The 26,072-nt window shown below is 43.6% G+C and overlaps 1 protein-coding gene across 9 annotated transcripts in view; it reads right to left on the reverse strand.

Annotated features, from left to right (window-relative positions):
* The window catches only part of DMD (dystrophin), a 2,197,254-nt gene that overhangs the window by 85,310 nt on the left and 2,085,872 nt on the right, over positions 1-26,072 (reverse strand). For all 9 annotated transcript variants that reach the window (XM_032883124.1, XM_032883125.1, XM_032883122.1 and 6 more), the window contains 4 exons: positions 22,311-22,385; positions 10,236-10,437; positions 7,938-8,023; positions 5,827-5,984 (listed from right to left, as the gene is read on the reverse strand). In XM_032883124.1, coding sequence (XP_032739015.1) covers positions 5,827-5,984; positions 7,938-8,023; positions 10,236-10,437; positions 22,311-22,385 — 521 coding nt within the window. The remainder of the gene's footprint in view (positions 1-5,826; positions 5,985-7,937; positions 8,024-10,235; positions 10,438-22,310; positions 22,386-26,072) is intronic.

Here is a 26,072-nt window from a genome sequence, read left to right on the forward strand (position 1 = left end):
TTTATTCTCATTTCTGTATCATTCTCTATTATAGCAACTGTACATTGATGATATTCATTTTTGTCATATGAATATAAAAATTCACAAGATAGATGAAAAAGCAACTTACTCATTTTGAATGCATGAGTACAACAGGAGGCAGGAAACAAATGTAAAATAAACAGAGTCTGGTGCCCAAGCTCTTGTAGGTGAAGCATCCTGAGTATAAAGTTGGCATACTCAAATGCATCTCAGCAATAAGTCCTTAAAATGTTTACAGAAGAAAACACTACAAACTCCCAGGCGGGATGGGGGTAATTATCAGGCCACTGCTCAATACCAATTTACAGATACACGACTCTTTTGTGGAGTCACTTAAAGGTATAAAGTTTTCCACTTAAAAGGCAGTATTAATTGGTTCCATTTGCAGGAAGACTTAGCCACCTGCCACTGGGAACGGAATCTTATAAATAAAGATCATGGGGCATGCGTGGTGTGTGTGCACATACACATGCACTGCCGTAGTGATAAGGGTGTTCATTTATCCATGTCATCCTATTATAACCAAAAATTCATATGTTCTTAGCTCTTCATTCAGCCTGGTATTTGAACCAGTTAAAGCCTTCTATTTCCACTCAGATGGCTTAGCAGAAGGAAATACTGGCTTGGAACACAGGGAGCTTAGGCCTTCTGTCTAGATCTGACATGATATAATTACGGTATGCAGAATGCAGCAAGTCCTCCCCTCTCTGGGCTTCAGCCTTCTCATTAGAAAAAGGACAGATGTGGTCAGTCTCCAAGGTTCCTTTGGGCAGTCTGTGTGACTAACTGCCAGGGCATGCCCGGCCTTACTCAGGTCACAAGAGTCAATCCATTGTGACAGTAGAGTTGTTTCCAAGGATTATGAAATAAAGAGCAACCTGATGATACATTAATTGAAATAAACTAGTTTCGGGCACCTGGGTGGCTCAGTCGGTTAAGTGTCTGCCTTTGGCTCAGGTCATGATCCCCAGGTCCTGGGATCCCGTCGGCGGGAGCGTATGTCTCCCTTTCCCTCTGCCTACCACTCCCCCTGCTTGTGTTCTCTCTCTCTGTCAAATGAATAAATAAAATCTTAAAAAAAAAGGAACAAACTAGTTCCAAAACATCACTTTTACTACCCAAAAAAGTCCGTTTCCCACTACCTGTGTTGACCACAGTAAGCTTCTAAAGCAGAAACATTATCCTGTTGCCTCATTTATTCTCAATGAACACACCACTGTCAAATCCATACATTTATGGAGAATTTTCCTTTTTGATAGCCACAGATATGACTTTGGGTCCCGGCTTACTGGGTAATTCCTGGAAAGACTGATACTGATTTTTAAATAAAGGCAAAACATTGTACTTGCACGTTATGGTGATTTCCCTTACTCTCTGATTTAGAGCTATTTTGGGGTTTCTACCACAACTTCTTTTATTGTGGTTAAATACACATACCCTAAAATTTACTATCTTACCCATTTTTAAGTAGCCAGTTCAGCAGTACTGAAGTGCATTCATACTGCTGGGCATCCGTGTCCAGAACGGAGAGATCCAGACCTGAGCTAAGCAAAGCTTTACAAGATTACCCAGTGAACCTTGCACATGAAAACAGCCCTCTCTCTTGGCCACTTCTTGGCTCTGGTCTGAATCAGAAGCGATGCCCTTCTAACTGTACCAACCCGAAAGAAGTCAGTTTTCTTCTGAAGTCAACTTCTCCTTCTGTGATACAAGGAGCCCATTCGTAGGAGAAAACAAGGACTTCCCTCCTCTGTTTCCTGAGGGTTAGAAATAGAGGTCTTTGAGCACAGCCCTGCCAGCCTGGCCTCCATCCCAAGGTCTTTACACTTCAGATAAAGGACAAAGGGCATTTTCACTCCTGTTATCTTTCGCTGCAGCAAACAGCACATTTTCATTTGCAGTACACAGGGAAACAGGAGGTGGCTGGCCAGAGCACCTGGCGGAGGGAGAGTGCACCACGGCCAGGACAGCAACTGTGAGGTGAACAAAATGATCCCAAACCGAAGTAACATAAACCCCTCCTGGCTCTGTACACACAGAATGTTCCCAACATCCTACTAGAAACATCTAACTGCCGATACTCAAGTTCTTAAGATGACCATTCCTCTTACCCCTAATCCCCTACGTTCCCATTTTTTTAGGGCATCTCGTATTCCAGCAGGGACGCAGAACAAAGGCCTGTTACCTCAGGAGAGTGGACAGCAGAATCAAAATGTGCGTACTGGGGACTGGGCTGGTGAGTGGGGGTTTGGGGACACCAGAGTAGGAACTGAAGTCTTCTGTCAGCTGAGGGCCTTGAGGGGCAGAAGTAAATTATTCATCCATTTTTAAAAAAGATTTTATTTATTTATTTGACAGAGATCACAAGTAGGCTGAGAGACAGGCAGAGAGAGAGGAGGAAGCAGGCTCCCTGCTGAGCAGAGAGCGAGGTGTGGGGCTCAATCCCACCACCCTGGGATCATGACCTGAGCTGAAAGCAGAGGCTTTAACCCACTGAGCCACCCAGGCGCCCCTTATTCATCCATTTAAATAATAAGAAAAACACAACCCCCACAGCTTGCCCATTCCATTCTCCTCAAAGGATTGGTGAGATTCAAGGACAGAATTCATGTGAACTATGGTCTGGTATGATTATCAGTAGCAACGGTGATGATATTATTTGTAAGCATAGTAGGTACAAAGGGTAGGGAGAACCCATTTCGTGGTGGTAAAAGCCAGTGGTGGATGGTTATGGAAGCAGATTAGGAAAGGCCTGAGAATCAGAAAAATTAGGATTTATGCAGTGGGCCATGGGAAGAACCGGATTGCTATGCATGATACCATATAGCGAATACGTTTCTTGAAAACCGGTATGAGAGCAGTAAGAGCAATGACAAGGTCAGGGTGTAGAGAATACTAAGAGTGGCAAGGAAGGAGATCAGACAGAAGAGGTTTCTTTCTCTTAAAAACAAAAAAAGTTAGCACTTTATTTTTTTCTAATTCTGAATGTTCAAAGAAGAAAATTCAGAAAATACAGTAGGAAAACCGTAAGAAAATAACTTCTACCTGTTACCCCTGTTTGTCTCTTAACAGATATCACCCCTAGGCTCACAGAAGACACTCCCAAGAGCTTGGAGACTGGCTAGCCAGGACACACTCACTACATATGCGAAGACAGACTGAGTTCCAAGTTTCGACACTAAGAAGACAGCGTTGCTATTACTAAGACAGAGACATGTGGTCAGGGAAGAACAGGGGCATCTAGCCAAAGGATGCGGCACATGGAAGTACAGGGACATGGCTCCTGACAAGAGCACAGCATTTGGGAAGGCAGAGCTTCTGTTCGGTGACCCCTTGTCCTGACTCCCACTTGAGAGCGAGACGGTATCTTACTTATCTCTACGAAAGAAATGAGAACTGTATGATGTGATAGAAACGCTAACTATCACTGCAATGGCAATCACATTACAATATATTAATGTATCAAGTCAACGCATAGTATAGCTTACATTTACACCATGTAATATGTCAAGTATATTGTCTATTTCAACGAACAAAAAGAGCCAGGGGCGCCTGGGTGGCTCAGTCAGTTCAGAGTCTGACACTTGGTTTCAGCTCAGGTCCTGAACTTAGGGTTGTGAGATCAAGCTCCCCCACCCCCTTGTAGGGTTCGGGCCCAGAGCTCAGCACGGAGTCTGCTTGCGATTCTCTCTCTGCCCCTCCTCCACCCCCTTCACAAAAATAAATAAATCTTAAAAAAAGAGCCTGCAGTGAGGGTGGTGGTAGCCACAGCCACAGGCAGTACTGTGGGACATGGGACAAGGGCTCCAGGGGTCGTCCATGGCTGTCGGCTATCAGCGGACCTACACTCTGTCCCTTGCTCTCAACCTAAGCCACAGTACCCAAACAACTGTGTGCCTACGCATTTATAGCAACACGTGTGTTCTGTACAACTAGAATTTAAAGAGTAACTGAAATTTGATTAAAGAGAAAACAATGCTTTGGAAAAACAACTCAGGCCATTACAGTTGCTTTCCAACTGGATTTTAAAAAATGAATCTGGATTATTTGTGGTCGTTAGTAATCATTTTATGAAAGTTACTTGTGTCTCCATTCTGGAACAGAGTGCAAAAAAAAAAAAATCTAGAGGTACTGATAGCCTGTTTACATTTTGGGGACTCTGAGCATGAGGTGAAGAAATGCATTTATTTCTCCACGTCTTTTTTATATTTATAGCTACTGTGCCATAACTTGGCCCAACAATCCTAAAAATATGTCCAGCGCTAAATAAGGGAGCTTATTATGTAGGCATTTCCTTGGGGTGCTTCGTTGACTTTTAAATGAACGCTGAAATGGCTTAAAACATGTAAATATTCACAACGTTCTGCCTCCTAGGCCTGTGGTTTTACCCTCGTCTGTGGCCAAAGACAGTCTGCCTAAACCGGTTATCTGCTTATCTCTACAGCTAGTTCTCTGGTTCACGGGATTACAATGGATTGAGAAACTCCATAGAAGAAAACAGCGCTTAGCACTGAAAAACAAAATTAAAAACAACAAAAAAATACTCAAACTTCAAAGATCACTGTGAATAATGGGATACCGCAAATATCTCAATCCTTCAGGGCCGGTGCTATTACAAAGAGGAACAAGTTTTGACAACGAGCCATCCAGCAATAGTTTGTATCAAAAGCCACAAAAACTCTTTCAGTCTGGTAATCTCATTCCTGAAAATTTATCCTAAGGGAAAACTTCAATCAAGGAAAACATGTTGCTAAATGGGTGAAGATGTTCACTACAACATTACCTACCTCGGCAAACAAGGGAAAAAGCCTACATGTCTCTCAATGGAGTGCAGGAAGACACTGTCTCTGGGGCACTGACTGGTGTGGAAAAGGCCACGGGATGGGGTAAGAGAATGGACAAGCCGTGTGCTGGGCTACGGATGGACACCAGCAGAAGAAACTGATCTCGTTACATGTGGAGTCACTAATCAGGCCTTCGGATTATAGAGGAATGCCAAGCTGCAAAAGGACAGCTTCAAAAAGTGATGGTCACCAGCACCTCGGTGGCTCAAGCAGGTAAGCGTCTGCCTTCAGCTCAGGTCATGATGCCAGGGTCCTGGGATCGAGCCCAGCATCAGGCTCCCTGCTTCGTTCTCTCCCTCTGCCTGCCCCTCCCTCTGCTCGTGCTATTTCTCTTTCTCAAATAAGTAAATAAATAAGTAAAATCTTTTTAAAAAAGAAATACAGGGATAAAAGTTAAGAGACTAAAAGACTCACCTACAAAAGTTAGTTTCTTTTTTTCTTTTTTTTTTTAAGATTTTATTTATTTATTTGACAGAGATCACAAGCAGGCAGTGAGGCAGGCAGAGAGAGAGGAGGAAGCAGGCTACCTGCTGAGCAGAGAGCCCGATGCGGGGCTCGATTCCAGGACCCTGGGATCATGACCCAAGCTGAAGGCAGACGGTTTCACCCACTGAGCTACCCAGGCGCCCCACAGTAGTGAGTTTCTGATTTACAACGGATTTCTGTGGCTGGAGTTGTATTTCCTTCCTTGCTGAACCACTGCAGATGCCCTTCCCTCCCGGCAACTAACTAGCCATGGTCCCTGGTGCAGACAGACACTTCTTTTCCTCTCTCCTTACTGTCCTCTCTTCCAAAATCCAGAGTCCAGAAGCCATTGCCTCCAGAAGTTTCAAATCAATCGCCTACCCACCTGCCTGCACTGGAACTAATGTGAGAAACTCAAGGTGTATGTTCTTATTTTCTCATTAATTTCTAAAACACAGAAAAAGAAACATGTTACTTAAGAAGATGAGTAACTCACAAACTGGAAGCAGCTCCTGACACTCGGCTCAATGTTACTGCCCCCGAAGGATGCGACTTCACCCAACTGCCTTGGGATCTGGATAGAGTCATGCAGGAGGAGGCCCAGCCTTCGTTGGTCACAAAATCCTGTTGAACTTGCCACTTGCTTGAAAAGGTCTACAAAAGGAAGAAGGGCATTTCAACAATCAAAAAGCAGCACCACGTCGATGACGGCAGAACCTACCACCTACCTCAATTCCAAGCACTTACTTACTGAGAGCAGCCAACATTCCCACAGAGGGGGGTTCCTTCTAATTCAATGTGCACAGCGGCACATTTACTATTTTTATGGATCAAGTTAATCATCACCGTGTGTATATATAAAGTGTGACAGCTTTTAAATAAACTATAGCCCTGCCAGAAACGTGAGTTTATATATAGTCGTGACACCTGAATTTTCCTAAGCCAAAATGTCATCCTTTGGGAAAGGTTTTATATATAGGATGTAACCATTATCATAAAATAAATATTTTAGCAGTAAGAACCATGTAACTGGTTCGAAGCACCATCCTCTTTGGACATCAGAGATTCAAAATAGACCCAAATTGGAACTTCCTTATCAAGTCCTAAGATCACAGAGTTTCTTGCATGTGTTCCCACAGGATTCTGTATATGTTCGTAAATTAGTTCCTATCACTTTATACATTGGTCTAATACATGTCTGTCTTTGGGGCTGAAGAACGATATCCCCCACGAGGGCAGGAACCGTATCTGCTCAGCTGTGTACGCCAAGTGTCACGGAATAAATGAATACCCAGCACTTGACATGTTATGTCTTCTTCTCAGAAATAAAATCATTTCAATCATACCTTAAATTCAAAAAGTTGCCAACAAAAGTAAATTCAAGGGAAGTGTTTCCTTTTCATAAGCACATTTGAAACTCTTATCTTCTCCTATCCCAATCTGAAGTTCGTATTTTTGTTTCACCAACCTCAAAACACGTTCGCTCTTGAGTTATTCGAAACACAGGCTCAAAGCTCCCTTTGGTTATTACGATGGGCTGGTACCATACCACTGATAAGGTTAGATTACAAACTAACCTGTAAATAATTCCACTATTTAAAGAAGAAAAACCCACAGAAATATTCTACTTTACCCAAAACACCTTTTTAAATGGTTAACGAAAGCCGTTCAGTTCTTTTTCTTTGGATCCGAGGATTAAAAAACTCAAGTGGAAACGACATAAAAGTGAGAGCTAAAAGGGCCTGTGTATTTTGAGACTTACTCCTGGGGGGAAATGAGCAGTAGGACACAGAGGGGCTTTAGAGAAATTCAATCTCTTTTATCTCCTGCCCATCTTTAAGCTCGGCACATCTCATCCCTGTGTGGCTAGGCCTTAAGGGAAAAGAGACAGGACATGATAGGCGAGGTTTGCTTAATATTCCTACCATCAAGACTTCTTACGAACCTTTAAAGGGGAATAACAAGTACAGTCCTTCACAACGGGAACGAATCGCTTAGTCGTTGCAACCACTGCTCCTCTAGCATTTGCTTTTCATTCGGATTCACGCATTTTAAGCCGAAGAACCCAAGAGCTAACCAAAAGGGAATTCTATAAGGTGATATTTACCCTGAAAGAAATGGCAAGCTCTCTGTGTCTTAAGTAATAAAATGTTAGTCACGTCACAGAACTGTACAATGTGCGCTAAGATGATTATAAAATAAACAATGCTTCTGGAACACGAATGCCAGATAGTACTCTTTAAATAAGAATCCAAAAACTAAGCAAGCACATGAATTAAACCCTCACATTTATTTTTCTGACTTCTACAAAGGGGTTAGGAAATCAGACTTTATCCTCTAGAAACATGTGTTTTATTTAGACACAGTCAATGTAATGTAAAATCATACTTGGACTGGAGAAGTTAATCCTCATTCTCTATTTAAATACCTGCCATTTCATGTTTGACAGGCAACGGCACAAACCAAGTTTGAGGACACTCTAAAAGCAGTTCCGTATCTTACAAGGGGGCCCGCTATCACCACAGAACACGAGGCACTCCCCATCTACAACTGGTGTAAATCAGTCAACGTTAATAAAAGAAGATAAAGTTAATACACGAGACTTACATCTGTACTTGTCTTCCAAATGGGCTTTGCACAGAGAAATGATGCCAGTTTTAAAAGACAGGACCCGGATCCTCCCCGTTCGTCCCCTATTTCGAATAATCAAACCAGGAAACAATTACTAACACTTTAATAGATGGTAAACACTTCTTAAGAAAAACAAACAAACAAATAAACCCTTGGATACAGGAACTCTACTGCCCGCTGTTGTATGAAACCAATGGTCTTATTAAAATCTGGGAAGAACCTGTCTGTTTACTATATACTATCTTTGTTATCTGCCTCATCTATCTGGTCTCGAATGTGACCCAAACGTGACCACTCTGACCAAGGAACTTTTACCAAGTTTCCCATTCTTAAAAGCCCTTACTTGAATTGTAACAGTAGCGCTACATAAAAAGAATAAAAATTATCCTTCTATTCAATGGAGAGCCACCTGGGTGTTTAAATTGGTAAGTGGAAGGATTACTACTATGCACCAAGTTACTTTGGTTCCTCAACAAATTGCCTTCTGTGCTTACTGACGCCCCCCCCCAAAAACCCAGCACTCTGAGACTGTCCTCAGACTGCCCCTGACTGAGAAGACAATCACTCCCTTGAGGCCACATGACACGTAATATAAAATACACACATTTATCTTAAGAAATGTAAGATATCCTGTATTAAAGAACATTCAAATATATGATCTTGAAGAGCCATTTAAAAACAATCTACTGCTGTATTGGTGTTTTAAATGTGTTTACACTTTCACTTTTCATATAAAGCTAAAATATAGCATTCTTCATGACAAAGGTATAAATGGTTCATTCTATCCATGGGGGGGGGATGAAACATGAAAATGAAAGAATGTTCCATTTTGTAGAAAATGATTTTCAGTGATTTGCAGCTTTTACTTTGTTAGAGAAATAAAGTGAACCTTACATGATGCTTAAAGAGACAAAGATATTATATAATAATTCTCCCATTTAGCACTTCAAAACTGCAAAGAATACATCCCAACTGGGTTTACTTTGGGTGAACAATATGCTCAACTTTTAACTGGTACAATTTACTAAATCCCTTAGTCAAACAGGATCTAACGCCCTAACAACATTACGATCATTGGAAGATTTCCTTATATTTTCACCTCTTTAAGCATGGCAAATCAAAGTTTAACAAGTAAACTTCCTAAAGTATGACACAGGTCTTCAAGGAGTTAAAATTGCCCCCAAATAATTGCCAGGCAGGTAGAAGGGAAGCTCTAGATACCCAGAATCCATTCAGATGTCTTCTACAAAGAGCACAGCGCCAAAACGTATGCGAAGGAACACCTGAGTACAAACCCTTATCAGAGCAAATGTTAAGGGTACTCCACAATGAAAATCCAGTAAGTTCAAGGGTTTGGTAAATAATTACCAGAATTAAACAGCCAGGTGGTCTTGGAATTCAAAAAGGACGACCTTATCAAAATACCAAAGAAGAAAGTATACATTTTAATCACAGGGGTGGCAGAAATCTCCAACAAAGGCAAAACAGCTGGAATGCAACTCCTCTCAGAAAAGCTTCCAGATTCCCAAACGGGGTATGTTCTCGCTAGCACATGAAATGAGGCATGTCATCATTTTGAGGTGTAAGAAGAATTAGTCAAAATTAAGACCAATTACGTCTGCTACCTTCCTCATCGGCCTTCAGTAAGCTCAAGACAAAACTAAGAACTGGGGATACCTCCTGTGTGCAATCCAAGAGAAGTAAACAAGTATCGTCCGGGAGAGTGAGGAAGGGAGGTGAATGTTCTGAACCTTGCTCGGTTTGAGAAGCCAAGTTGGCTCCAGAAAGGGCTTGTTCTCGCTTTGTGTGGCTTATCAATTCACCATTCTCGGCAAAAAGCTCCTGAGTGTCAGCGAACGCTCTTCAGATCCGGTGACAGGTGTGCCAGCAGATCCAGGAGCACATCCATTTCTGCCACCAAGTGGGAGCCGCCCCCGAAAAGTGGATGGAGGAATGCAAATGACACAGGCAAGAAAAGGCTACACACTGACTCATTCTACTATGTGAAACATGAGCATGAAAAATGATGATCTCAGGGTTTTGTTTGTTTTCTGAGAGCAATCTACATTCCAGCTCTCACCTCCTAGTTGATCCAAGTATTTTTCGGCTTCGGTGAAGACACAAATGATTTATCACGGGGACAGCACTGGGCACCTTTCATCCTGAGGACAGTATTTCTACACTGGGGCCCCTGTTGTGATGCTAATTACATCCGCACCACTCTGAAAACTAAGCGTACTGTGGCAGAGTCCATAAAGAGCTGGCCATACGTACGTGTCATAAACATTCAGCAGCCAATTGAGGCACATATCCACGCAGAGAGGGACGTTGACCAGATTGTTGTGTTCTTGCTCCAGGCGATCATAAATAGTGGTCAGACAATTAATGACCTGCAGAATGTCCATGGGCTGGTCATTTTGCTTGAGGTTGTGCTGGTCCAAGGCTTCGCATGCCGCCGACAGGCTCAATAGATCCACTGCAAAAGCCACATAAAGATCACAAGTGAGTCCGCAGGGAAAAATCCTCCTTTCACTCTTTCTCCCTTTCCTGGGAAAATCCTGATCGGGCTGTCTCATACTCTTCAGCGAACACCAAACCCAAACCCTATCCTCTTTAAAAAAAAATTTTTTTTGAAGTCTAGTTAGTTAACGTATAGTGTACTACTGGTTTCAGGGGTGGAATTTAGTGGTTCATCAGTTGCACAGAACACCCAGTGCTCACTGCATCAAGTGCCCTCCGTAATGCCCAGCACCCGGTTACCCCATCCCCCCACCAACCTCCCCTCCAGCAACCCTCAGTTTGTTCCCTAGAGTTGAGTCTCTCATGGTTTGTCTCCCTGTTTTTGTCCTGCTTTATTTGCCCTTCCCTTCCCCTGTGCTGACGGGTTTTGTCTCTTGAATGCCACATGACTGAAATCATAGGGTTCTTGTCTTTCTCTGACTGACTTATTTCATTCAGCATAATACCCTCTAGTTCCATCCATGTTGTTGCAAATGGCAAGAGTTCATTCTTTTTGATGGCTGTGTAATATGCCATTGTATATGTCTATACACATATACCACATCTGCTTTATCCATGTGCCCTTCGATAGCTCAGCTGGTAGTGAAGGACCACAGTTTAAACCCTACCCTCCTTTGAAGTGGTTTGTCTTCACCCCCAGCTCTACGTTTCATGGCTGGAGTATTCAGGATCCGAGGTTACTGTTAAGTCTCGCTGGCACTAGGTAAAGAATGTGGGCGGGAAGAGTCTCCATTCCTGAAGCAAATGGGTATTTCAGAGTTAAGGGGACCTAGAATGCTCTATGGGAACAGACTCATTTCCACTTAGTACAAGTAAGAAAAAAATCTGTTTTACTAGAAATTTTAAAAGAGCTCCTGACAGTACCTTTGTAGATTACTATTAGAGAAGTTCAGTTTGATTAATCAGTGTGGTTAGGGTTGTGTAAACTCTATTTCCAGCTATGCATCTGTAATCATTAAGTGTTTTTCGCCTTGAAATATCACTCACCTCACATTCTCTCTGCTACCTTAATATTAAGTGAAAAAGTCATCAACTTGATTAGAATTTTCAAAAGAGACACTAAAGTAACTGCATAATCTACTCAGTTTTTAGACTTGAGGCTCACTTATTTCTCTCATCTCCAAGCTGTATTTTACAACGTGTACTTTTCAAGTCCTCTAAGAACTTTCTAAGATGGGGGGAGGTGGATTCCCTTGCTCTGAAGTGTAACTTATTCATATGCCATGAGACAAAAATTTAACAAAAGCGAGACCTCAACCTTGTCCAACTGCAGCAAATTGCAAGCTTTACTCCCAAATGTCACGGGAAGACATTTTTCTCTAAAGCCAATTTATTAGCCAAATTGGAAATGCAGCAACAGTGCTTTTCTAACACCTAATACACTTAAGCTCTGGTCTGAATTCTCTGTCCTTGGAGACAAAGAATCAATGGTAATTAAGTCAATTTCTTGCACATCTAGGGGGAGGAGGCAGACAAACCCAGACCATCCCAGTCAGTAAACAGCTAGGCAGATGCTACACGGATGCAAATTCAAGGCTTCAATGTATTTTACTAGTTATTTGTGGAAAGTTCTAATTAAATGTTCAGGGAAGGGGGTGAATATAGTGGCTAATACCTCTGCAGGTTCATACCTATGTCGTGCACGTTTTTCTCTTTTGAAAAAGAAAAATAGTAACCTTTGAAGTTTCCCTGGAAGCCAGAAGGAGACCTGGTGGTGAAAGCAGGAGCGGGTTTTTGTCTTTCATCCCAGCCAGTAAAGCTCTGTGGCTTCCACGCAGTTTCCCCAAAAATGCCCTGGACTAGCACTCACCCTATCAAAGCAAAGGCCCCACTCCTTTTGTGTTAAAATACTCTCGAGACAGAGAAATGACCTCTTTACATGGAAGCCGAGACTTTATTTAAAGCGGCAGGAAAGAACATAGCTTGATTTGAGAGGGAGGCAGGTAGGAAAAAGATCGAAGAATGGAAAAAAAAAATAATAAGGCAAAAAGGCAGGGGGCCTGGAGGAGGGGAAGGCCCAGTAAGCAGACAAAGGACTCCTAACTTCCTCACCCCCTTCCCCTTCTGTGTGCTGCACTTGCTCAGAGGGCAAAATATTCAGGTGCAGTGTAGGGAGAACATTTAGAAAAGCAGCTCACCATCTCCGTGAGGGCGACAGAGGAATGGCTTTCTTCCAAATACCAATATTCTCAGCACAATTCTTTGTAAACTGAAAAAAGGAAGCTATGGGTGGTTTGAAGTTTTTCTATTATTTTCTTGTTACTCTGCTTCCATCATTATAAATATTTTGTCTTACATCCAAGGATACAAGAACTAACAAGGGAGAATGTGCAGACTCGGGTTTGTACTAAGAGTCTCATTTACTCGTGATGGAAGAAAACAAACCAGTAGCAACATGGCACGGATTTCTTGTTACTGAGTCTACTCTCATCTCTGCAAAGGTGAATGGGTAACACACAGAATAGGAAATCTGGAGTAGAAACAGCTCCAGAGGGGAGCAAGACAATTGCTCTGGAATAACAGGAGCAGAGATGACACAGTGAGGAGAGAAATACTGTGCAGCGAGCTTTGCCGAAACCAGCTGCGATTCAACAGGAGAATGGTCCCTCACAGAAGACCGGCAAACACATTTCTCCCAAACGAACGTATCAAACACAATTCCCTTTCGTGGAACAATTTTTCAAAGACGTGTAGTCAGGTATCCATAGCCAATACTACGCACTTGAAAAGAGGAGAGAAAATCGATAGGGACAATTTAATTGCCACAGAGACATGCACTTAACTGTTCCAAACGACCATTTGAAAGAATACAGTGAGATCTTTTGATGAAACATTAAACATAATGATTCACTATTTCTAGAAGCCTCAAAAAGCAACCAGCAGACACTTCTGTGAGACTGTTTTGTTGTTGTTGTTGTTGTTTATCTCAAACTAGGAATTTCCACTGGGGGATGAATGTATGTATCTTCTTATTAGGGAATATATTTGCAAATCATATAAAAACCCAATCATGTGCTAATATACCCACTCTTTCAAAAATTATCTGTACAGTAGAAGATGCTATAGGTTTTGACACAACTGAATAGGGCCCATTCGTTGGCCTTTCTCTGTGTCAGGGCTGTGGGGTTGAGAGAGGGTGGGGAGAGGACAAAAGGACTTGCTCTCCAGGACCCTCTCTGCCCTTCAAGAAAAGCAGACAAAGCAGAAAATGAAGCAGGATATTGGGGTGGGGGGATACGGAGTGTAGGATCCCATTAATGGCTACTGAGACTCTGGCTGCAAGTAATCAAATCATGTTGATTTCAATCAACGTTCTAGATTCAAATGCTAACTCCACTCATTTCTGCAAATGCTACAAGTGAGGAGCTGAAGCAGGATTTTTTGTCTTTTACTGTCTTGGGCTCTGAAGACCAGAAAGCTCCCTTAGAATCCTTCTGCATTTGAGAAAGTGGAGACCAGAGAGGAGAAACCTGACTCTTAGAATTGTAGGACACATGGAGGTCCATAGTGTGGAGCACAAAGGGAGGTTGCAGAAGGTGCCCTTACAGACTAGACAAAGAAAACCATCCCACCTTTTCTCTACCGGGAAGAACAGTGGAACAAAGGAGAAGCACCAGAAAGTCAGTTAGCTTAAGTCCCATGGTGCCCACATCACCCCCAAGCTCATTTCACAAGTCAATGCAGAGACTTTGTGTTCATATACCAACAACCCCGGAACCTACTCCGTGCATACAGAGACAGAGGAGGGCACCGGGGGTACCGGGTAAGCGCTGTGTGCCTGCTGGCTCTTGCCCAGGCAGCGGGCACCTGTGGGAAGAGAAGGCTGCTGGTGACGTCATGCTGTTCTCCAGGCAGCTGACAGTTAGGGCTGAAGGGCTTTCCAAGCACATCTTTGGCCACCAAGAAAGTTGGTGCACTTTGATGTGGTTATCTGCACTGTGAGGGTTCATATCTCAGGGGGTCTGGTGTTGGCCTAAGATGTTTTTTGCTAAAAGGCTACACAATGCAGAGCCTGGATCAAAGCAAGGAAAAGAAGTGCCTTACTGTGTTGATGTGTAGCCATGGGTTACAGCTCATCATTACTGTTTATGCATAAAAGTTACACTGAACATTTTTCACCTGGTTTGGGGGAGACTCATGAGTGCTGCAGGGAGACTCATGAGGACCAGCTATGGGGAAAGAATGTGCCCAGGTTACCATAAGGCTTTAAGAAACCCTGTATGAAACTCTACTACGTGCTCTCTGGTTTTCAAAGTGGTTTGTGCTCACATGTGCAGTTCTTGATCCAAGAGAGAAACTGCATCCTGGTACCGCCCTTACAGAGATCAGGCACTCGGGGCTCGCACCTGGCTTATCTGGACCCTAGGCTGTGAGGCAGCCTGTGGTTTTGATTCTGCTTTTAATGCTGACAGGATATTGTAGCCATTGTCTTTAATGAACAGTACATTTTTAAACACTCTCATTTGGGTTCCGTGAGTCTTTAGCAACTGAGCCCTGACTGCTACTCCCAGTGCAATTAATGTCAGGTGTGAGATTGCTTAGGAGACCGCCCCCCCCACTCATCCTTAGCTAAAAATCTGGCTACGGTATTACTGAAGAAAAACAAGAGGATTCTGATAGAAGGGATGAAAATGAACCGTTGCTGCTGGTTTCCAAGCTACCCTTGACTTCAAGTAGCACAGGCTTTGACATTGGTTATCGATGACAGAACTTTCTAATGGAATCTATAAGTGGTAGAACCTGAACTGGAAGAGCTAACAGAATGGATTAGAAAGGAACTACAAGCCGATAGCAGAGCAGGTCGACGAAAAATTCAGTTCCTTGGATGCATCAGCCAAGCTCCAAGAAATTCAGAATCTCCTGTAGCTAGAGCTTCACGCTCTCTGGCCTGCAGGTGGAGATCTAACCAAAGGAACCTGGGCAGCTCTCACTTTGATAAATGGGCTACACCTGTGAGACCACTTACAATTAAAAAGATCATTCAAGTGGGGGACTTAGCAGGTGTTTCGACGTCACCACATTTTCTTTTTCAATGCCATCCCTAGCTGTCCACGGACTGGGGCTACAATTAAGAGTCTCAAAGGCTGGTTATATTCTGAAACAGGATATTACGGCTATTAGTTGGAACCTAAGTGCAAAAATCCCACAGGGATTGACGGAATGGATTACTCCTTCCCCACCCCTCAACTAGCTGGAGCTGACTGTCCACAAATGTTTTGTTGCCTAGAAACAGGGTAACCCCGTTTTTCTGTACTAACCCGATCTTGCCCTTTAGCATTGGGAAGAGACAGAAGAGGAATCCCCGCTAGGCCTCATCTTGCCACCAGCTCCATACACATGAGCCAAGTGGCTGAACCCAAAGGACATACTTCGTGTGCAGGTGGAAGGTTTGGACTAAAATCAATGATAAGAAAGAAAGTTCAGACTGTTGCTGAAGGGAATAAAGCCATCCATGGGTGTTACAAAAGGGAAAATCCAACATCACTGGTGCCTAGAAAGAGGCTTAAAATGTGCTCCCTTAGCTCTGAGTCAACTATCTCTTTGAAGAGTCAAGAAGTGGGGGAAAAAAGAGTCAAGAAGTGAAGAGGGCAGCTGGCCAATCTACAGAACACGCTGAGGAAGAGACGTGAGCTCTGATTATACCCACGAGTCTTTGGAGCAATACTAAAGCAGCTATGTCTTGGTTCTTTTTTCACAGGACACATCTGTCATTAAGGATCTGTACTGAAAAGTATCCTGTGGGATTACCGACCCAGTCAAACGTGAAAAACACTGATTTACAACAATCTGAAAGAACATTGTGGGGCCACTGTGACCGTGAAGGTTTAAGAAAGGTCTTGGGTACATGGTAAAAGGTTCATATGCTCTACACCTCATCTGTCACAAAATTACGTGTAAAAAATAAATAGCTATTTGACGCGTGGTATGAGAGGAAAGCCACAAATGGGTGGACGGACAACTGGAACACTGTGACCCCTAAGGAATAAAAGCCTAAATTGAGGGGCCCACATCCCTGTGACTGAAAAGCCAGAAATGTGATGTGGACAATCATAGAAATTTCTGTGGCACAAGCAAAGCAACAACTATGGAGGAGGGATGATGACTCATACGATGTTAGCCCGGGTGACTGGACATTTGTGCATATCACATTTATTTCCTTGTCATAGTAAAGATGTGAGTACACAATGGCAACAATGTGTCTGCTGGACCACAGAGCATGGGGCCGTGTGACATAAAAGAAAATAAAAGGAGAGTAAGGAGCTCAGCAAGGGGTCCCCCGCCAGAATGAACTGGCTCTGAATGGGGAAAGATACGTGCATGGGAGAGACCTCCTAGTGCAAAGACAGCACTTGGAGGGCACCCAGCTCTGAAAGCAAGGTTAAGGATGGCAAGCCCCCTAGAACGGTGACTGGAAATGAAATCTACAAGGTGCTCCTTGAAGAGTTTCCGCATCACCACTCAGGGCCAACCCTTCCTCCCCTAGTGTGCACCTCCCGGATACTGGACACATTTGGAATAGGAGTACAGTACATCCCCTGGGAGCAAAAGACGTTCTGTTACAGGAGCCCTCACATTGGGCACCAGCATCTGGCAGACCACGTAAGCTGAGAAAATTCGCTTGGCTCTGGTCCTCAAGATTGTTTTGCATCCTAAAAAAAAAAAAACAAAGACCTGGCCTCCCACCTATGTGAAAAAGAACCCCTTGCCTATACGAGAAAGATGGATTTTATTGGCAAGGACAATACAATGAGCCTGGCCTCTTGGGCTGCCTTGCCATAAGGCAGCCTGTGGCTGTGAAAACACATCTTGGTTCTCACGCTTGTGGCTTCACTGGGGCCTTTCCCTGCACTAGACTGAAGACGAGTAAGCTACGCTGTCCTGGATCCGGGAGTCTCTGTTAGCAACTGAACCCTGTTGCAGGCCACCCTCGGTGCCCTCTCAAAAGGTGAGGTGGTTTCATCAAGACGGGACGAAGTCTTTCACCTGCTTTGTCGTGGTGAGGGAGAGTCTGGCAGCCGTGACTTTATTCGGACAACTTCAGGTCCTACCAACTCTCTCTTTGCGATTCAACTGTTCTCTATTTCTTATTTGCAGAATATCGGTCACATTTATCAACTGCAGTACGTTGAGCCCTAGGTTTGGGCTCTCTCCAACCCACCACATGCTAAGAAACTAAATATACATGTATGCTTTGCTAACTGCATTTTTAAGTCTGCTCTTAGAAGCTAGAGAAATTTTTAATTGTAGAAGTCACACACACACCCCAAGAGGACGTCATCAGAACTACAGATGGACAAAGAAAAAGCTTAGATTATCTCCTCCTAACTCTGCGGGGGGGGGGGGGGGCGGCGGGGGTATCAGCCTTAGGAAGCAGCTTACAAATCCGTCTTACCAAGATTTTCTCTTTGTCTCTGCTTTTCTGCCGAGTTTAATTTTCACTCACAGGGCGCTGAAAGGCAGTATGGAGTCATGCAACATTAAACCGATTACAAACTGGGGACATTACAGGCCAATGGTGAAGCTCTCAATTTAAATAGCAAATTCTCGATAGTGGATGAAATTGTGTTATTCAGGTTTCTGCAATACTGAAGCTTTGATAGCGAAGTGCAAAAAGATGACCAAAAGCTTAATGGCAGGAATGCTGCATATTTTCTAAAACATCAGTAATTCAAACTCTTCCCTGGCATCAGGACATCACTGAGATAACATCATTAATTTTCATTAAAGTGAAGTTGGTAGAAGCGCCCTTCGGTTGGAAGAGCCAACCAGGACAAGTTTTATTTGCCAGTAGCACAATGTCTCTTTATCATGGCTTCGCAGGCACAGAAATGACAAAGGCTGGAAGATAAACCTAAGCAAACATCAAATTAAGAGGAAATTCTTAAATCATCTACTGAACGGTTAGTTAAGTAATGTCACCACACGTGTTTTCAAGAATAAAGGGACCAGAGAACTCCTTATTCTGGAGTCATACGACATGTGGAACTCTATCATTCTTGAGAATCCAATATGTAACTTAGGTAAATACACCCTACACCCTAATTTGGCTGTGCCTAAATCTTTTTCAAATAGAAGAAAAGTCATGCTCAGAAAGCAAAGGCTGAGAATTTCAGATCTATTTCAAAGTGGAAATTCTACATCCTACCCTCAGAGCTTAACTCTACTACAAGGTTATAAACGCAAATGGTCAAACTTTTTCGTAATATCAAATTCCCCCATTTCCCAACATCTACTGGAAATTTTAACTTAAACTGAAATGATAAAGTGAGACACCTTTGTGAGCAGAATTATTTAACAGAAGAAGTGGATAATGCCTAAATCCAGGGGACAAAGCAACATGATAGAGAAGGACAGTCACTAGAAGGTTTTCCATCTTGTCTATTTCTGGGCTTTTTCAAAGTATAACCGGAAACAGCTGATTATCTCTCTTATACTTTCAGGATTTCGCAGGAAGAGACTCTATACTAATAACGCTTTACAGTAACAGGTTCATAATTACCCCTTTATCGATGGAAAACATTATCTCTGGGATGGGACACGGCTAAGAGAAGAAAAAGAAGCAGAAGACTTCTACGCGGAGTTCTCTGACTCCGCCCAGCTCTTTGACTCCCCTCCCCAGGGGGCCTCTTTCCAGCTACGTATGTTAACAGGTCCCTGAGGAAATCCCAGGTCTGGGGAGACCGTTAGAAAACACTTAAACTTGGCAGTCATATAGCTGAAAAACAACAGCTTTGGACTATAAGCTGTAAGGAAATAGAAGCCTCAATTTACTTCTGTTCACGCATCCATTCCATGGAAACATACGAAACCCTACCGCGTGCACTGGGCTTTGTGCTAAGGACTGGAGAGGCCGAGATAAAGATGAAAAGCTGACTCTCTCCTCCCAAGTAATTTCACTTCTTGAACATTTCTTCTCCCTCTCTGGGGAAAAAGCCCCAAGCCAGCAACCGTTCTTGACTGACTGCTAGCCTCTGCAGACCTCTGGTCAGGCTCCTTAATTCCCAAAGGCTTGGAAGCCCAAATTCACAGTTCTCTCTTCCCTGGTTCTGGCCCCGACTCTGGAGGATTTCAACATGGGGAGGGATGACCGGTGCATCACTCGACTCACTCCCCTAACTTCCTGTTTCATCTCTGTGCAAGTTCACATCTACAGCACCCACTCAAACGGTCAGAGCTGAGATCCAGTCACCTGGACCTGTTCCACTCCTGAAACAATGTTTAGCTACGCTACTCTCTGACCACAACTTGCCAACCTTCCAGTTATTTCCACACCACACCACCTCTTCCTATGCCTCCCTCAACAGTTAGCCCCTCGATCCCTCTACCTCCTGATTACCAGCTTCCATGTGAATTCAACATGGCCTTGACAGACATCATCACTTCAACCACTTAACCATTCTTTTGCCCAGATCTCCCCTTCTCTTGCCCAGGTGTCATATGCCCACCTGCGATGGACCCATCTGGCTCCTGAGTACTGAGTGAGCCTGGGACAAGCCCACACCCATGAAGGTTGGTGCTGCTACTGAACACCAAGCAGACTGGGCTCCTGCTCAAATCAGCCCTCTTCTCTCTTCTTTTCCAGAAAGGTGAACCCACCCACAACCCTATCACCCCCCACTCCCAAATGTGGCAGAGGCACACTCTCTACCTTCCACAGAAAACAAACCTCCACATGGCTTCCCTCACCCTCCAGCCCCTATATCTCCTTAGCTACCGGACCCACACAGATCGCTGCCTCGCCACCCCCTGTTAGTGGAAGAGAGGTGCCCCCACCTTCTCTTGGCTCCTAGATTAATTACCTCCCTTACGCTCTGAGAAGTCTCATTTTTTTTATTATCTTGTTCTCTCTTCTTGTCGTCATGACTTAAATGGACTCAAGTATCTTTCAACTTCTAAGTATATACACTTCATTAACGCCTCCATCCACGGCAGCCAACTGCCACCATCACCCCCTCCTTCAAACTAAATTTCTCCAAGAACCAGCCATACCGACCATCTTTACATCTGCTTCCGATTTATTTTTAAGCCCACTTTCCCACCTCCACTGTGCTTCTAAGAATCTCACTGAAGTCAGTAAGGACCTCCTTATTGCTAAATCCAATAGGCACGTGCACCAACTCTATGCTGACCTCCCAGCCCATGTGCCCTGGTGGCCAGCCACTTCTTCCCCCGCCAGGCAGTACCTGGCACTCGAGTTCACAGTTATCTTCCTTCTCCCCCCATGGCCAGTGCTTTGCAATTGCCTCTGTACAGCCTAAATAGTCTTTTCTTCCTCTGCACGCTCTCCCCGAGTCTACATACGATGAGCCCTAAATATTATTTGTCTACTACTTCTCCCAAGCGTCACAGCTTCATGCCCACCTCTCCCAGGCAAGTCCACCATTCTGCCAAGTGAGCACCTCATAGCTTCCCTGAGTCCCCCTCACCCACCCCATCAAGTTCATCACTAAGGCCTGTCAACGTTACCTCTTACGTGTGTCTCAGTTGTCTCCAATTCTCTCCTTTCCTCCAGTGCCCATTCGGGCCACGGTGTGGGAAGGTTTAGAGTACCAAAACTGCTCAACCAGTTGCTCTTGTGGGCTGCACAACCCCCGCCCTCAATTCACGCTCTATTCCACGGCCACGATGACGTTTCTCAAGGAAAATCCCATCATGTCACCCCCTTGCGTGGCTCCCCACTGACCACTAGATTCTTGAAATAATTTAAAAAGCCTTTTACAATCCTCCTCCCACTTCTCTCTCTCTCCAGCCAAAGCTTTCACCATGGTCTTTCCTTTGGACTCTGTGCTTTGGCCACGCTCAAGCATTTTCAGTTCCTGAATGGAACACGTGCCATTCCTTCTGACTAGAACACTCCTCCTAGAGTGAGCTCTACTAAGCCTTCTGGACTCCCAGAGCTTAGGTACCACCTCTTCCAGCAAAGGGTCTCTGAAGCTCACCCCTACAACTAGCTCTTCTCAGAGTACCCTCATTCTTCCTCTGTCACATGATGAAATAGAGGCCTTCGAAACCATCTCTTTACTTTTCCTCAAGCTGCCCATAAAGTGTGGCAATGGACATGGTATCACTTCATTTCTCTTTTTTAACGGACTGTGCACATTCTCAGCAATCTTATATATATTCACCTATGTCTCCAGACTTTATGGACACCCTCAATCTTCCTCATAAGACTACAAGTGCCATTAGGGTAGGGACTGGAGCAATTCCTGTTTCATGGCTCTATCATCAAGGCACACAGGCCTTCAAATAAGATGTTCTAATTAACTGCGATGATAATGGATTATATATAAATCATGAGATGAACATGATGATACAGGACACATTCGGATTTCCCTACTGAGCTATGATATGGAGCAAAAGCAGAGAACTTAGCCTGTCATCTATCCTCCATCACGGCAACCACCCGAACCCCAGCATTCAAGCTAATAACCTACTCACACCTGCACAATGTGGTTAGGGCAGATACAGTCTTCTACCACTAAAGGCATTTTAGAAGAAGCAATAAAGGCAGAAGACGGAGAGATTTCAAGTTTCATAAAGGTAACTCAGGATGCCGGAGCCCTTAGTTCGAAAATATAAATTATCAAAACCTTATCAATTCAACATCAGTAGCTGAGGAATGGTGACAGGAGAGATTCTGAACAGCCTAACAAAACAGTTTAGGGCACACTAGGCCAAAGAGATTTTAAAAAGGGGATTCTATGTTACAGCTGGTCTTATGAGAGCTATTTCTCCCCTCTCCAAGTGGAAATACCCCCGAACCCAATTTTTTTTTTTTTTAAAGCAAGGAGGAACTATCCCGTGTTTCAGGCATGGGTTAATACTCACAGCAAAGGGCCTTCTGCAGTCTTCGGAGTTTCATGGCCGTCCTATAAGCTGAGAACCTGACATTATTCAGGTCAGCTGAGGAAAAAGGGGACAAAACAGAGATCATTTGTTATTTCATCAGAAAGCCCGAAAATTCCCGCTGTTTTGGAAACAAAACAACAGTAACTTAGGAAAAAAAAATCTCTTGTACATATGTCCCACATTTTGGGTAGTGAAAATTCTGTCAATTTTTGGAAAAAGCAAAAACAAGCAAACAAACAGAAACTCTCTTTGCTGTCTGACGATCGCTCAAGCTAAATTCTACAAACTACACTGGGCATCCATACAGTCCTTGTTCCTGAAAGGGAAGATGAGACAGGCATTTTTTTTTTCTTCTTCTAGACAATAGCCTCCGTTCTACTGGAGAGGATCTTTGCTACACAAGATTTAAGCGAACAAGGAATGTATTTTTTAAATAGCTCCTAGAACTTAGCCAACAATCAAGTGGCAATTTCATTCTTTTGGGGGGTTTGGGTTTCTTTTTTTTTTTTTTTTTTTTAAGTACAGATGAGTTTGTTTTCTCAGTAATATCGAAAAGAATATTTCACCAATGAAAATACAGGAGGCCTTCTAAAAAAGACAAAAGTTTAAGATGAAGATCTCAGGTACATGAAAAGCATGTTTGTGTAATTTAAAATCACAGTGGAAGAGCTCTAGGCTTTAAGGAATTCGTCTTGGATTTATTTCACTGATAATATTTGTTTTTTTTTCCCAAGTTTTTCTTTAAATTCCAGTTAGTTAGCTAACAGTGCAATATTAATTTCAGGTACGAATATAGTGCTTCATCACTTCCATACAATACCCACTGCTCATCCCAAGATGAGCCCTCCTTAATACCCATCACCTGTTTAATATCTTTTTCTGGTTATAAAAGTTATACATGCTCACTGTGGCATAATTAAAGAAATCAAAGAAAAATATAAAATCCAGTAAACACATCACCCATAATCCTATGATCCAAAGAGAGGCACTGTTAACATTTAGAGAATTTCTTATATCCAACGCATCTATGTGTCTGCGTGTGTGAGATATATTTTAAAATGTAACTGGGACTAAAATAAACATGTAGTTTATAATCTAAGGTGCCACCATTGTAATATTCATCACAGATGGTCTCAACAACGTCTGCTACTGCGATTTCTACGCCACCTGTCTATCAAGCCCCCCACACCCCCGACCCAGCCCAGAGCTTTATTTCCATGATGCCCTTACTGAAGTGTGTGCAAACCTTGGAATACACTGGGCTTTATGTCTCTGCTGACATGTCTGTGGAGTTGGGTTTCAGGAACCCAGTTCCAAAAAGCTCCTTGAGGACAAGTACTCTGTCCCTACTTCTGTCATCGTTCCCAGGTAATTAATATACAACTGCTCTCTGAAAAAGCGAGTGTACTATAGCTAGTGAACCACCGGCAGACGGAAGGACTAAACGAGCAAAGGAACGAGAGAGAGAACAAAACATACCAGCAAACACGTCGAACCGCCATAATCGCATGGCAGTGGCAAAACCAATTCTGACCGGGCTCAGGAGAGGGAAATGAGGTAACACGTAATCCAAGTTGCGCGGTTCAAGAGCATTAACTGTAGGGCCTTTGCCAAGACTGAACACAAACACTTCAACTGACATTAGGGAACGGAAAAACAATGTCTGTCATGCATCTGAAAATATTCAGCCTGACAATTATAAAAACAGACAGTATTAAATGCTGGCGAGGATGGGGAGTGACTAGAACACTTCACACACGGCTGGGGTGGGGGCACGTAAGCCCGTATTTCCACTTTGGAAAACCAGCTTAGCAGCTTCCTATGAAATCAAACAGACATCTCTCTTGGGACCCAAATAGTCCCCTCGTGGAGATTTACCGCCAAAGAAATACACACATGTGCACAAAAAGATGTGTCCATGAATGTCCACAGTAGTAGCTTTTTCTGTAACAGCAAAAACCTGGTAACAAATCATAAGGAGAAGGAACAGACAGACTGGGCAGAGCTGTACCATGGGACACTAATCTTCAATGAAAAGGAACTAAGTACTGGTAATTTAACATCAACCATCCTGCAGCATGGCTAATGCCGAGTAGAAAGCAGACGAGAAGGGTAAATACTGTTAGATTCCACAGGCATGAAAAGCTAAACAGACAAATCTCACCTATGCTGACGGAAGACCGCTACACTGGCAGCCTAGAGTGCGATCGGGGTGGCTAGCAGACTTCAAGACAACACAAGGTTATTTTGTAGGTGACTGAATTCAGTTATGTATCTTGACTAGTATGGAGGTTTCTGAGTATATACATTTGTCAAAACTCTACCTATACAATTAAAAGGGATGCATTTTATTGCAGATGATGCCTTCATAAAGCACATCTAAAGAGTTTAAAGTAAACCCTCACGTGGACAGTACAGTATGACACATGTGTGTGTGAGTGTGTGTGTTAGCTTAAGCTACACTGCGGGGGCGGTCAGCTGTCTTAATCAGGCATGCACGCTCTAGGGGTGGTTGGCTAGTAATTCATCAAAAAAGCCTCACTCCAGCAGTGGCCACCATAAGTACTTCAGCTATATTTAGCTCCTCTTCCACCAAGGGATTCATAAATTATCCTAATTAATGCTAGATAGGTTTGCACTGGTGATAGTAGTGGTTTGCAAAACAGGAGGGCTGTTGAAAAGGGTTTAGACATGGTGCCTGCCCTTTTACTATCAGGATATGAAAAGAATCGAACAGGCTCTCCACGTACAGGAACGGGGCCCTACACTAGATCCCAAGATGTCCACCTGTAGGTCACCGAATTGTTGGTTGCCTGAGTTCAGTGAGATGCTCCCCAGAATCCTGCTGTTAGAGCGGTAATTCTCAAACTTAAGCATGTATCAGAATTATGGGGGTGGGGCCGCTAGCTAAAAATACAGATTCCCAGGCTGCGCTCCCAAATTTTCTTTTTCCCTAGATCCATAGAGGGTCTGAGAATGTGCATCTCTAACAAGCTTCCAGGTGATCCTGATGCTGCTGGTCCTCTGTGTTAGAGGAGTTAGGGGGTAGTTGTGAGAGACTCATCCGCCAAGCACTCACAAAGGCAGGGTTGTGATCTCACTCTGCCTTCTGCATTCGCTTTAAAGACTGTTCTGTGCCCTGTGGCTAATAAATGTTCTTTTGTCACAGAGCCAGTTCTGAGACCTGCTTTCATTTTAAACTGGTCGGTAGGCGTGTATAAGTTAAACCACGTCTAACTTGGCATGGCTACCAACGCATACTGAAGAGTACCTGTGTGGGTCCTTGTTAGCCGAAGTGTGATTTGCGGACCAACAGCATCAGTTATCTCTTTGGAGCTTGTTAGCAGTACAGTATCTTTGGCCCCACCCAGATCGATGAATCAGAATCGACATTTTTTTTAAACAACTTTTTTTTAGATTTTATTTATTTGTCAGAGAGGGAGAGGGAAAGAGAGTGTGCACAAGCAGAGGGAGCGTCAGGCAGAGGAAGAAGCCGACTCCCCGCTGAGCAGGGAGCCCAATGCGGGACTCAATCCCAGCATCCTAGGATTGCAACCTGAGTCCAAGGCAGACACTTAACCGACTGAGCCACCCAGGTCCCTGCAATCAACATTTTAACAAGATCCCAGGTGATCCATATGGACCCTCAAGTACAGTCAATTCTTTAATTGTACATTTTAACAAATTTATGTTTTCCACATTGTTCAAATGTGAACTCTGCACAAAGACCTGCTGTCTTCT

Source organism: Lontra canadensis, unplaced genomic scaffold (genome assembly GCF_010015895.1).
Source record: "Lontra canadensis isolate GAN:19392208 unplaced genomic scaffold, GSC_riverotter_1.0 scaffold86, whole genome shotgun sequence".
In the NCBI taxonomy this organism is placed as follows: Eukaryota; Metazoa; Chordata; class Mammalia; order Carnivora; family Mustelidae; genus Lontra; species Lontra canadensis.